The sequence below is a fragment of the Schistocerca serialis genome, chromosome 2 (assembly GCF_023864345.2).
Source record: "Schistocerca serialis cubense isolate TAMUIC-IGC-003099 chromosome 2, iqSchSeri2.2, whole genome shotgun sequence".
Lineage (NCBI taxonomy): Eukaryota > Metazoa > Arthropoda > Insecta > Orthoptera > Acrididae > Schistocerca > Schistocerca serialis.
The window spans coordinates 147,642,768-147,658,190 of NC_064639.1; the positions used below are offsets into that span (position 1 = coordinate 147,642,768).

At 41.6% G+C, this 15,423-nt stretch overlaps 1 protein-coding gene across 1 annotated transcript in view; it reads left to right on the top strand.

Moving 5' to 3' along the window:
• Positions 1–7,314: 7,314 nt before the first annotated feature.
• LOC126456862 (SET domain-containing protein SmydA-8-like) overlaps positions 7,315–15,423 on the top strand; it is a 283,466-nt gene continuing 275,357 nt past the window's right edge. The window contains exon 1 of the mRNA XM_050092678.1: positions 7,315–7,444. Coding sequence (XP_049948635.1) covers positions 7,421–7,444 — 24 coding nt within the window. The 5' untranslated portion in view covers positions 7,315–7,420. The remainder of the gene's footprint in view (positions 7,445–15,423) is intronic.

Here is a 15,423-nt window from a genome sequence, read left to right on the forward strand (position 1 = left end):
GTCTCATCGCTGCAAACCCATGGTGTAAATTTCACTTGATTCGGATGCTTCCTTCAGGGTGTTGCATTTACGGTGGCCAGAAGTGTATGTTGGTGCAGTTTCTCGGCAGGACAATGCTGGTCCGCACATGGTGCATGTCTCTACTGAACTATCTGCGTGATGCTGAGGCACTCCCGTGGCCAGCAAGATCCCAAGATCTATCCCCAGAAAACATGTGGGACCGTTGTGACCGCAACTCTATCCCAGTGCCAGCACCCATGACTCAAGGACCAGTTACAACAGTTACAGCTCGCCTCGGGAAAGACATGCATCCAGACAAGAGTGGTGCAGTGTCGTAGTAATGAATGGGCTCATACTGCCAAGTTCTCTGTACATTTGTAAGTTCCCCGCTGTATTTCTATATGAAATTTAGCCCAACTTAGCCTCCCGCTCTATAAAAAGTCTAGATATTACCAAAAATATGTTCCCACAAACTGTTATTTACTTGAACTCGTATGCTAACCTTTGATTAAGCAGAACCTAATATGAATTGAACTGTAACTGACTGTATTCAATACAACTTGTCTTTATACTAAATGTGCAACTTCCTTCGTGTTTGACAACATTGATGCAGATTTCTCGACAGCACAACAGCAAACAGCAAGCAGGCAGCGGCCGAGATAGATTTCAATTTTTAAATAAAATTTCGACACAATATTCAAATTGTTGCACACCATATTGTGCAACCTGGTAATGCGTAATGATAAACCTTCTTTAAACAGTGGAATGGGGAAGTAACTATTCATATGAAATGACATTCCAAGACAACTATTTTAGAACGAAGCATGTATTGAAAAAGACAGAGTAAAACTTTGCGTGTTCTTCATACGTATCATTGATCTGAACAATACTATGCTTAACAAAGTGAACAGTGATTTAAAAACGGTGCAATGTTAACAGAGAATTTCTATACGAACCAAACAGCTTAATAAGGTAATATGCTAATGTATGACTCAGGGTAGTGGGGAGGTCTTTCTCTCAGCTCTGATCAAGTTAACTAGCTGACGATAATTATTCTAACAAATTACCTGGTCATTGCTACTTTTCTTCAAAATAACGACATTATTCAAAATTTATATTCTTTTCGCTTTCCAATATATATAACATATTCATCCTTGTTGCCCTTTACAATAAATCTTTCTTCATCCAACAGGTACAATCGCAAGTCGTCCAGCACTACTAAATATGTCCGTCTCTTATCACACTTCTGCTAAGAATGTATCAGACTGCACACAGGCAAAGACTGCGCCACAACAAGATCAAAGATTGTTTAACAGTAACATGACTTAGTCTCTCGCCGACGTGCACACTGATAACTCACAAAAATCAAAATGACATGCCCACCTTACCCATTTAACTCGATTCTGTAAACACCGAAATAACATTTCATATTCTTTCAACCCATGAAGTTTCATTCTTTCCCTCCCCCCCCCCCCTGCCCCCCTTCCCCCACCCCTCCCCACGGAACACGGAAAACTTCACTTGTTTTGTGATGCATTGCACTTGCATTTTCTTTCCCGATGAATCAAACTATTATATATACTTTACAATAATAATGTACAAAAAGTCTGTTGCAATATGGATTATATTTATTTATTTATTACTTATTTAGTATGACCAGAAAATACCTTAAGGCTCTCTCTTGCATCTGACCAGGAAGAACACATACAAACTATAATAATAATCTGCATTATTGATAAAAACAATAATTGACAATAATAATAATAATAATAATAACAATAATAATGGCTTTTGGAACAGACAAATGTAAGAAAAATAGCATAGTCAAGGGAAAACACACTAAACAAGAAGATTACATATTGGATAACCACAGCGACTGCATAGAAGCGATGGAAAAAACGGATGCCTATAAATATCTAGGATACAGACAAAAAATAGGAATAGATAATACAAATATTAAAGAAGAACTAAAAGAAAAATATAGACAAAGACTAACAAAAATACTGAAAACAGAATTGACAGCAAGAAACAAGACAAAAGCTATAAATACTTATGCCATACCAATATTGACCTACTCATTTGGAGTAGTGAAATGGAGTAACACAGACCTAGAAGCACTCAATACACTTACACGATCACAATGCCACAAACATAGAATACATCACATACATTCAGCAACAGAAAGATTCACATTAAGCAGAAAGGAAGGAGGAAGGGGATTTATCGACATAAAAACCTACATTATGGACAGGTAGACAATTTAAGAAAATTCTTTCTAGAACGAGCAGAAACTAGCAAAATACACAAGGCAATCACTCATATAAATACATCGGCTACACCACTGCAATTTCATAACCACTTCTACAACCCTTTAGATCACATAACATCAACAGATACGAAGAAAGTAAATTGGAAAAAGAAAACACTTCATGGCAAGCACCCGTATCATCTAACACAGCCACACATCGATCAAGACGCATCCAACACATGGCTAAGAAAAGGCAATATATACAGTGAGACAGAAGGATTCATGATTGCAATACAGGATCAAACAATAAACACCAGGTATTACAGCAAGCATATTATTAAAGATCCCAATACCACAACGGATAAATGCAGACTTTGTAAACAACAAATAGAAACAGTAGATCACATCACAAGCGGATGTACAATACTAGCAAATACAGAATACCCCAGAAGACATGACAATGTCGCAAAAATAATACATCAACAGCTTGCCTTACAACATAAACTTTTAAAACAACACGTTCCTACATACAAGTATACACCACAAAATGTACTGGAGAATGATGAATACAAATTATACTGGAACAGAACCATTATAACAGATAAAACAACGCCACATAACAAACCTGACATCATACTCACCAATAAAAAGAAGAAATTAAAACAACTAATCGAAATATCCATACCCAATACAACAAATATACAAAAGAAAACAGGAGAAAAAATTGAAAAATACATCCAACTGGCTGAGGAAGTCAAAGACATGTGGCATCAGGATAAAGTTGACATCATACCAATTATACTATCAACTACAGGAGTCATACCGCACAATATCCACCAGTACATCAATGCAATACAGCTACATCCAAACATATATATACAACTACAGAAATCCGTAATTATTGATACATGTTCAATTACCCGAAAGTTCCTAAATGCAATATAACACATACCGTACAGTTAAAAGGAAGCGACGCTTGATCAAGGTCCGCGTCACTCCATTTTTAACCGGACTTAACGTCTGAGAAAGTGAAGGAAATAATAATAATGGTAATAATGATGATAAAATAATAGAGCAATTAATAATATTATTAATGAGTATTAAATGACAAACTCAATAATAATAATTTGCATTATTAACAAAACGTAATATTTTGCAATAAAAATAGTAATAATACCACTAACAATAATAATAAAATATTGGAGGCATTAAGAATGTTATTGATTAGTTTAGCATTTTTGAAGCCACGTTTGGCATTAGAAGAAATGGAAAGGATAATGAAAGAGGAGAGGATTGAAATGGAAGTGACAGTGGCTGATTAGAGAGAAGAGAATTTGAAGAGAGAGCACTCTAGACAAGGGGAAAGAAAGATAGCGTGGGAGTGACGGTCTGTGAGAGTGAGCTGCAAGAAGAGAGAGCTATCAAATTTACCTAATATTTTGAGAAATATTGTTCCAAAGTAGTGTTCCTAATACAGAAATGGTTCAGAAACCATGACAGTGTTGTGTAGTGGTACAGAGAGGATCTTACTTTGTTCAGAACGAGTACTCCTGGTGCGTTGTTCAGATAGTACTGTATGGGTTGAAGTTAACTAGACAGGAGTGGAATGATTGAGAAGACGAGACAGCAAACACGGAGTGATAATATCTACGCTTATCGGCAAGTTGGGGGTTGGGGTTGTTTGGGGGAAGAGACCACACAGCGAGGCCATCGTGTAACCTCCGCGTGACGCAGTACTCGTTAAAGCCTGTGCTATGGTAAGTGAGCGGGGTTCACCTTATGAGAAAGGATTTTCGTATGGATATCGACCGCGTGTACCTGAATGGTGGCAAATCAGACTTACACCCACTCTGTAATAGCAATAATCCGTCAAGTAAGTTCGAAATGCAATTACACGTCAGGATGGATCAAAAGCAACCCAGAAGATGCTACCAATTTGATAATGATACTGAGTTTCTTCCCTATACAAGTTGGTACATATTGATGCCAAATAACAAGTAATAACACTGCATAATATAGTAGAATTTTTGAACCAGAAATTCTATTGAGCTGATAGTTTCACGTTCTGTACTGATATGGAAAAACCATGAATACATAACACTACACTATAATGTATACTACAAAACTTATACTCTTTATTAATCTGATTAAAATCGGGCATAGGTTACCCTAGAAATAGCACTTTCGTGTCACACACAAAACGTCAATTTTAATAAAGATAAAACACTGATAAATTTTGACTTTTATTAGGAGGACTGATAAGGTAAGGAATGAGGAGGTTCTACGCAGAATCGGAGAGGAAAGGAATATGTGGAAAACACTGATAAGGAGAAGGGACAGGATGATAGGACATCTGCTAAGACATGAGGGAATGACTTCCATGGTACTAGAGGGAGCTGTAGAGGGCAAAAACTGTAGAGGAAGACAGAGATTGGAATACGTCAAGCAAACAATTGAGGACGTAGGTTGCAAGTGCTACTCTGAGATGAAGAGGTTAGCACAGGAAAGGAACTCGTGGCGGGCCGCATCAAACCAGTCAGTATACTGATGGCAAAAAAAAAAAAAAAAAAAAAAAAAAAAAAAAAAAAAAAAAAAAAAAAAAAAAAAACCTTTAACTTTTGCTGGTCAAACCAATTTAGAACACTTCAGAATTCAAATGAATAAAAAGGGGGGGGGGGGGGAGACCCTGAAACTGTTATGATAGTTGTATTAAAAACGATTACTGAATTTATTATGCGTTCAAGATTTCCAGTATATAAGTTACTACTCTTTTCATTTTATTTACTGCTCATTTAAATACCTTTATATCTGTCTCGAAATAATAAACTTCATTACTATATCAATATTAAAGTTATCTTTCAACTTCGTTAGACCTTCGTTATTCATTTACTGGTTCATTAACAAAACATTTGTTTAAACACCATTCTAACATAGCTAGTTCTGCAAATAATTATTATTAACACAAATTTTAATTTTCATTTTGGGACACTCGGATTGCACAACATTTGGAAAGGACCCTTTCTAGGTTAGTTGTGAGGATAATTAAATTATGGGAAAGTTCTGGAAAATTTAGGTTATTATTGCACAGTTCACTCTCTGATCCATACGAATACTGTACTAAAAGTGTCAACCTACTAGTATCGATGTAGCGGTTGGCGGGCGGCGAGATGACGAGGCACAGAGCACACATACAACTACAGCTATGGCTCTTGACGTATCGGCACTTTAATTCTTCTTAGCGTCGCAATACTTTTCCATTTAGTGCCTATGGAATTTTGCCATGCTGTGTGGGATCTGGAACGGCATACCTGAGGCTCAATGAAACTACGTCTTCCAGGAGAGCCTCCTCGCTCCAGAAGGTGTTGCTCAGACCAATGCCAAACTCCAACTACTACTGCTGAGCCCGTTGTGCCGTGCAGTGCCCGCGTGCATTTTCCCGCGCTCGCCTGCCATCCACCTTTTACCGCTCCCTTACAGACAGGGTATTCACCCGAGGTTTTGCATTCTACATATCCTAACACATTGCCTACGTATGGACCAGGCGCACAGTTACAATTTTAAACATCTTACAACAGTTTCAACATTTGTTACATTTCAATTCTATCACAATATTACTTGACATTTTACATAAACATTAATATTCACCTTGAAACTTATTTACAGTTTTCTTAACACAATAACATGAAACAAAAAAGAAATTAAATCAGAACATCAATTACACAAGTTTATAGAAAAATCAGGTGGAAAAAATTACTTATATGTACAATAGCACAGCGTCGTTGTTACAATCGGTCTCATCGGATTAGGGAAGGACGGGGAAGGAAGTCGGCCGTGCCCTTTCAAAGGAACCATCACGGCACTTGCCTGAAGCGATTTAGGGAAATCACGGAAAACCTAAATCAGGATGGCCGGACGCGGGATTGAACAGTCGTCCTCCCGAATGCAATTCCAGTGTGCTAACCACTGCGCCACTTCGCTCGGTTTATCGGCAAAGTAGCCATGATAATTGTTCACAGGCTGAAGTGATATGGTTGAAATAGCGTACATCGCACATGTCTCAAACACTAGCATTCATTGCCAGTTCCTGCCGACGTGTGCTCTCATTATACGACAGTCCTTGGAGAATAGGATCACAGTAATGAAGGAGGGGGAGGGGTTTAGTGACTCTACGAGTTTTTTTTTAAGCTCGATAGAAATTTTTTTTTATATTTCTGTAATGAAATAAGTGATGCTGAACTGTTTACATACGGCAGCCTACTAAAAAGAACTTAGTCAGGATCCATTTTCTTTTTTAGTAAGTGTGAACTCTCACGTGCCCAAACAAATAGTGAACAGATAGTGAAGGACTGCTGCTTAATAAACTGTTGCCTGTAGGTTAAGTTAGGTTGAAAGATGACTTTGTAAGTTCGCGAACTGGTAGCAAGGGCTTGAATTAACCCGCCATAATCCGCCATGGAGATTCGAACCGGGTGTAGCTCACCTACCTGCTGCACTTTAAACCTCACCGAGATATCAACTGACGAAAAACAAACGCTTTTCTATGATATCTCCATCGCTTACTTCTAATCGTCTTTTCCCTACGAAGCAGCTCGAATTTTTAACGCCGAAATCGGTACCACCGTGGTTACGCCAGCAATTTTGTAGTAAGGACATTTATAGTTTTACTCAAAAGTGCCTCCATCGCCAAGCGTAAATTTTGGATGCCAGAACTTTGCAAGCCTCTGTGAGTAGCAAACTGGCCGGCCATCAAGAAGCACTCTGAATCCTGTCGACACGTAGGTAAGCAGAGCTCTCACATCTCTTACGGCTGCTACACTGCCGTCTCAGCCCCGAGTCTGAGAGCTTTTGGGATATTTCTGGGCGCCGTATTTCGCGATGCGCTTAATCCACCGAGCTCCATAGCGGGCGTTACGGGGAAGCGCCGTCAGTCGCGGGTGTATATAGGGGGAGGAGGAGGGCACTCGCGTCCACAGTCGCACGTGCGCGACGCCGTGCTGACCGACGAGGGACGAACGGCGCATGCGCCCTGGGACGCTGGTGGGCGCCTGGCGCAGCTGTCAGCCCCCAGAAGGCGTCTGGACGCATCGCTACGCGGTCGTCCCCTGAGGCGCTTCACCGCGCGCCGTGTGTGTCTGTGCGTGTGCTGCCGTCGTAACACTTTCGCTGTTCGAGATGCATCGCTCGAGGAAGGGCAAGGTCAGTCGCGTGCACTACCGTACTAATGTATCTTTAAACATCTTTTTTCTCTGCATACTCGCATCCCGCATTACCTTACTTTCAGTTTTATACGCTGTGTTTGGACGAAATATGTTATTCCTAACCCAGTAAAGCGAGTGATTTTCTTTACTCGTTGCGTTAAAGTTCTTTTTATTCTGCTCACATTCTACAAATATCATAATTATTTGAGATGATCGACAGATTTCGTGGACTTACCAGTCATACGTTTGCATTAAATTCAAGTTAGTTCTGTTTTCTTCCCATGATTTGCTGTAAGTATTCCAATGTTATCCATCTTAAGGACTGGAGTTAGCAGTTGCGAAGATAATCGTTATTAATTTAGCGTACAGCCACTAATGTTCGGAATGTAATCATTTCGGGAGTCAAGCTCCCACATCTGGTTGTCTGCATTAACCCTACATTGACTGATTGTTGGGGGTTGTCCGCCTGCTTAGCTGGGTGGTAACGTGCTCGCCTTTTATGCAAGCGGGCCCGGGTTCGATTCCCGGTCCGGTTGGAGATTTTCTCCGCTCGGGGACTGTGTGTTGCGTTATTTCATCCTCATCACCGGAGCGCAAGTCGTCCAATGTGGCGGCCAAACTTCCCCGAATAGGGGCCTCCCGGCCATCGATGCCATACGCTCACTTCCATTTTTTTGACGGGGGATATGGGACTAACTGCGAGGTCATCAGTCAACCATACATAACCTACTTAAACATGCACTTGTATGACTCTGGGTGCTTTTTAAGGGCATGTTTATCTAGGATTGACACGGACAGCTAGATAATAGGAGCTTGACTCCCGAAACAGTGTGGTATATGGACATTCTTGGAAAGCTGCGTCGTCGAGAAGCACAAAGTATAGATTTGTTGCTCTGCACCGTTCAGTTGTTATCTAGGGTTGACAATGTAATTATTTGTCCACATCATGTCCCTAGTACTTCATAATCGTAGGTGTCTCAGCCACTCATCTGAACTTCAAGCCACAGAACGTGCTTAATGAAAAGGATGACTACGAGGTCCACGAAGTGTTGGAATAGGTCATAATTTTGTGTGTGTGTGTGTGTGTGTGTGTGTGTGTGTGTGTGTGTGTGCGTGTGTGTGTGTGTGTGGTGAATTTAGTATGTGTTTTGAATCCAGTTTCACGTTAATTACAAACTACAACTATCAAACGACACTATTGCCACTAGCCCAAATATGGAGTTTTCATGAACTAACATTAACAGTAAATAAAATCTCAAATATTAATTAATACTTCGTAACATAAGGTGGGTACGTTATTTTTTCAAAGGAAATGTAGGATGTTGAGCCTATGTTAAGAAACAGTATAGACGTATGAGACTGGTGGTTTGTCTATAAATTTGATTTTTGCAAACGTCTGTTTTTCTCAGAACTTATGTTTCTGTGCTTCAACGACTTAGTTATAACGATGTTTGGGGTAATTTCAAAGATATTACGCGTACGTTTGGTTTGTCTAGAAATAATGTAACGCTAGTTATTCTATCTCAAAAATTCTTCCTTAGAAGCTTTTATTATAATCTGGAAAAATAGAACCTACGATATTGAAAGTCGGTGATTTTCTGAGTCTTTATCTACACATTCACCCGTCAAAGCTTCACATTTTTCCCAACTGGATGACTTTGTGGAGACCTCTGTTGTAGATATCTGCATTTTGGATGTTCAGGAAATGGTCCACCTCGAGAAGTACTTCTCCCTCGTTCTGTAAATGCTTGCTGCGCAATGTTTTCTTCATCTGAGGAAAGAGGAAGATGTCATTGGGCACCATAAACACGTGGAGTGAGACAAAATTTTAATAGCTTAACGAAGCAGTCAGGCTGTGTCGTGGACAAAAAACACTCTCGTGCACAGAGTCCGCGAAGCTTAGTCTTGATAGCTCCTCGTAACGTCGTCAGGATATTTCGATAGTAGGCTCCTGTGACGGTTGCCTCTATGAGCATAATACTATTAGCGCCACACCGTGGTAGTTCCAGCAACACTTTGCGCGATGGTGGTTGGGGCTTCGTTTATCTTTTGGGCGGTGGTGAACCGACATGTTTCTGCTGCTTGTTTTGTCCTTTGTCTCGCGATGGCAATGATCCTCCCAGCACTGGTCCATGGTGATTAAGAAGAAAAAAAAAAGCCACCTAGAATGGCCTGTCATATTTTCAACATTTGGATTGCTTGCTAAATTCGGCGCGCTTTTCGAATGGGTGGAGGAGACGCGGAATACAGCACGCGGCGACGTTTGTCATGTAAGACGTTGAAAACCGGTGCATGACTTCTTCATTATACTATCGCGTCGGTTGCTATACGCTGTTCCAGTGCTTGATTTCTAAAATTTTAAGTGCCAGAACGCAGCTCTTCAACCGTACAACACTCTCCCTCCCCTCCTGGCGCCAAAAAATCACAAGTTTTGATTTTTGAAACTTGCAATAAAATTTGCAGTGAGAAACTATTTTTTACGAAATATTGTTCTGAAATTAAGGTTTTTAAAACATAATGTCTTATAATCAAAACAATAAAACTGCAAAAATTAATTTAAATAGCAGGCGCTGCCGTCTGTCACGTAGCAGTGTCACTGAGCCCTCTATTTGTGCTCGACAGATTGATATTGACACAAGTCGGTAGTTCTCACGAACTATAACGTCATGTTTTCGACTGCTGCCAGCCGCAACGCTCAAACAGTTGCACTGGAGCTGCTCGGCGAACGCATGTCCAGTATTAATTAAATAAGCATTTAACGATGAATAACGATGAAGATATTCCTGGCTCATCGGGGTCACGTACAAATCCGACTTCCCGAAGAGACAGGAAAAACGAAACACGGTGTGCTATGAGACACGCAGACGGATATTTAGTAGATAGATGCTCACCATATCATTCCCTGGTACCGGGGCAGCGCAAAATTATGGTTACGTTTTACAGTTAGGTTAAGATTAAATATAGGCGAGCTATTTTAAATCTCCAGTACCGACTTGTTCCAGTAAGTTCAAGAAAACTCCCTGGGAGGTGCCGCAACGCCGTTCCGGCGCGTTCCAGACGGAATTAAGCCGGGCGCTTCTTCGAGCACGATGGCGTCAACGTCTCTTTCGACTCCCGTTCCTTCGCAGAGAGATGATCCGTCGCTTCCTTCGTAGTCATTCACACTTATTTGAGCGTACTGGAAGCGTGCGCGCCATATAATCCCTGCGTCATACGCTATGGAATGAAAAGTATCCGGACACCCCCAAAAACATACGTTTTTCATATTATGTGCATTGCGCTGCCACCTGCTGCCAGGTATTCCATATCAGCGACCTCCGTAGTCATTACACATCGTGAGACAGCAAAATGGGGCGGTCCGCGGAACCCACGGACTTCGAACGTGGTCAGGTGATTGCGTGTCACTTTTGTCATGCGTCTGTCCGCGAGATTTCCACACTCCTAAACATCCCTCGATCCACTGTTTCCAATGTGATAGTAAAGTGGAAACGTACATCACAAGAGCGCACAGGCCGACCTCGTCTGTTGACTGACAAAGACCGCCGACTGTTAACGAGGGTCGTGATGTGTAATAGATCAGACATCTATCCAGACCATCACACAGAAATTCCAAACTGCATCAGGATCCACTGCAAGTCCTATGACAGTTAGGCGGGAGGTGAAAAAACTCGTATCTTATGGTCGAGCGGCTGCTTATAAGCCACACATCATGCTGGTAAATGCCAAACGATGCCTCATTTGGTGCAAGCATCGTAAACACTGGACGATTGAACAGTGGATAAATATTGTGTGGAGTGACGAATCACGGTACACAATGTGGCGATCAGATGGCAGAGTGTGGGTATGGTGAATGCCCGGTGAACGTCATCTGCCACCGTGTGTAGTGCCAACAGTAAAATTCGGAGGCGGTGGTGCTACGGTGTGGTCGTGGTTTTCATGGAGGGGGCTTGCACCCCTTGTTGTTTTGAGTGGCACTGTCACAGCACAGGCCTATATCGATGTTTCAAGCATCTTCTTGGTTCCAACTATTGAAGAGCAATTCGGGGATGGCGATAGCATCTTTCAACAGGATCGAGCGCCTGTTCATAACGCACGGCACGGCGGTGGGGTGGTTACACGGCTATGACATCCCTGTAATGGACTGGCCTGCACAGAGTACTCACCTGAATCCTACAGAACACCTTTGGGATGTTTTGGAACGCCGATTTCGTGTCAGGCCTTACCGTCCGACATCGATACCTCTCCTCAGTGCAGCACTCAGTGAAGAATGGACTGCTATTCCCCAAGAAACCTTCCAGCACCTGATTGGATGTATGCCTGCGAGAGTGGAAGCTGTCATCGAAGCTGAGGTTGGCCCAACACCATACTGAATTCCAGCATTACCGACGGAGGACGCCATGAATTCATTTTCAGCAAAGTGCCCAGATACTTTTGATCACAGTGTAGCTCGCATCGTCGATGGCTGGCTTCGTGAGCACGAGGATGAATTTTCGCATCTCTCCTGACCACCCCAGTCACTGGGTCTCAATATTATTGAGCCTACATGGTCTACTTGAGAGAGAAGTGTGCGTGATCATCATGTGCCATCGTCGTTACCTGAAATCAGCACTGTTTTATAGGAAGAATGGTGTAAGATTCGCTTGAAAACTACACATCACTTGTATTCATCCGTTTCGAGACGACTCGACGCTGTTTTGTATACCAACAGATTTCCTGCACTGCAATGTGTATATGTAGTGTTTTTGGTGCTTCCACATTTTTGTCCATCGCCTGAATGCAGTGATAGCAATAGTACTGAATATATTGCGCCGATAACCCTAAAACACTGAAGGGGTTAATGTGAAATTTCCACTAAACTTCGTAAAGTTTAGTACTCCACATTTTATTCAAAGGAAGTCATAATTTACAGGTTATGCATTAGCCAATTACCGTTATTCAAAGGAAGTCATAATTTACAGGTTATGCATTAGCCAATTACCGTTATTAGACCTCCAATGGTGTGTTTCGTACCAGACTAAGTACAAAATATCCTGTTTATACCCAACTGCAATCGCAAATTTTACGAATGGCTCTGAGCACTATGGGACTAAACATCGATGGTCATCAGTCCCCTCAAATTTTACGAGTGTTAAGAGATGTACATTACTACGATATGGATGATACATTTCAGAGTTTCAGCCTGCAAATTCGCCTACATTTCGTACCAAATTCTTTCCGAGTGTATCTTATTCTCTTAGTTCACAATGTTCCACTTTCATTTTGCTTATACGGCCACTCCCTATGGTTCTTGGCATTTTAGGAGTCTGCTTTTGGAAGGTACCATCTCCAGCTTTCCCATTTTCATATGATTCGTTCCCGAAAAGATTGATCACCTAATAGCGCCTTTTTTTAATGTATAATTTTATGTATATCTGATTAGTTGGCACGCCTAAACAACGTACTGACCTGTACGAGGGGCACATTTTTCCGCTCTCTCAGCACTACTTAGATGACGTTTACGTACATAAGTACATTAGGAGCTGCACTTCCTATTACACGGAAGCGCAAAAGAAACGAATAAAGGCATGCTAATTCAAATACAAAGATATGTAAACAGGCAAAATACGGCGATCCGGTCGGCAACGCCTATATAAGACAACAAGACACTTGTTGTCTATAAAATTTTTGAAAACATAGTCAGCGATCTTAAAATTTGTTAAAATTAAAATTTAAAACAGTCTTTATCGCAATTTTTTTTATATTGGAGTGAGTGACAGGTTTCGACTCTTTCATAGAGCCATCTTCAGACTCCAGAACGGTGGATGGACACTCGTGTAACTGCTGGCAGTGTCCATCCACCGTTCTGGAGTCTGAAGATGACTCTATGAAAGAGTCGAAACCGTCACTCACTCTAATAAAAAAAAAGAATGCGATCAAGATTGTTTTAAATTTTAATTTCAACAAGTGTCTGGTGCAGTTGTTAGATTGGTTACTGCTACTACAATGGCAGGTTATCAAGATTTAAGTGAGTTTGAACGTGGTGTTATAATCGGCGCACGCGCAATGGGACACAGCATCTCCGAGATAGCGATGAAGCAGGGATTTTTCCGTATGACCATTTGACGAGTGTATCGTGAATGCCAGGAATCCGGTAAAACATCAGATCTCCGACATCGCTACGGGCGGAGAAAGATCCTGCAACAACGGGACCAACGATGACTGAAGAGAATCGTTCAACGTGACGGAAGTGCAACTTTTCCGTAAATTGCTGCAGATTTCAGTCTGTCAGCCTGCGAACCATTCAACGAAACATCATCGATATGGGCTTTCGGAGCCTAAGGCTCACTCGTGTACCCTTGATGATTGCACGACACAAAGCTTTACGCCTCGCCTCGGCGCGTCAACCTCGCATTGGACTGTTGATGACTGGAAACGCGTTGCGTGGTTGGATGAGTCTCGTTTTCAATCGTATCGAGCGGATGGAAGTGTACGGAGTCTGCCTCATGAATCCATGGACCCTACATGTCCACAGGGGACTGTTCCAGCTGGTGCAGGCTCTGTAATGGTGTGCGGCGTGTGCAGTTGGAGTGATATGCGACCCCTGATACGGCTAGATACGCCTGACAGCTGACACGTGCGTAAGCGTCCTGTCTGATCACCTGCATCCATTCGTGTCCATTGTTCATTCTGACGGACTTGGGCAATTCCAGCAGGACAATGCTACACCCCACACGTCCAGAATTGCTACAGAGTGGCTTCGCGAACGCTCTTCTGAGTTTGGACACTTCTGCTGGCCACCAAACTCTCCAGACATGAACATTATTGAGGATACCTGGGATGCCTTGCAACGTGCTGTTCAGTAGAGATCTCCACCCCCGCGTACTCTTACGGATTTATGGACAGCCCAACAGGATTCATGGTTTCAGTTCCCTCCAGCACTACTTCAGACATTAATCAAGTCCATGCCACGTCGTGTTGCGGCACTTTTGCCTGCTCACGGGGCTGTAAACGATATTAGGCAGGCGTGCCAGTTTCTTTGGCTTTTCACTGTAACTGACAAGGCAATTGCTGGCACTACAGTCCTTTTACGCCCAGGAAAGAGAGACATGAATACAGCAAACGCGCAAGTGGGTGTCTATCACGTACTGCACGGTAGAAGTTGTTAAACGTTGATCGACATTTTTCTTCGTCATTACGTTTCACTAGTACGTTTCCTAAAATTTATTCACAGCGTGTAAATACGTCACTAGCGTTGTGAATTATGTTGCTTCATTTTTTTAATAAACCTAACAATACACACTACATCTTCATCGTACATTCTTTCGTTTAAATATTACGTTTGAAAAGTAAATCTCACTGGGCAACTGTTTGAGTTTTTAGCTTAAGTTTTACTATCTTTACTTTATGTAGTAGCGCAGAAAACTCCCACTAACTGCACATTTATCTACGTCAACAAATTGGTGTTTACTTCTTATTCTTTGGAGCACACTAATCAATTCCCTCCTATGATTTGTACATCATCGACTTTCTCAGCTTTTAATATTTTGCAAGTACGTTTGCACACATTTTTCCTCAATTTCGTCGCCGTTTTTCCCCCCACATTGTAACTCTAGTGACGTTTTTCGGTTTCAAATTACTTGCAGTAATTTGATCTGGACGTTGTCATCTCTATTCACTTGACCACGTAGATTTCCGTTACAGCTAAGAGCATTTTTCGCTACTGCAATATCGCTGAACGCTGGTGTGTATCGAAGGATAATTGTGTGTCCCAGTCTCATAAATAGTTTTTTGGTTCTTCATCCAAAACAGTTTATTTAGAAGTGACTTGAATCATCACGGGGAACATGATATTTTTCAGAAAATTACAGTAGATCCACAAAGAGTTTGTTTTCTAAAAATCTTAATGATGTAAAATCCCGACGTTCTTCCACCCGGAAAACGTGTGTTACTGCTTGGAACCGGACACTCGTGGCGTTCCTACGAGATATGACGAGATGC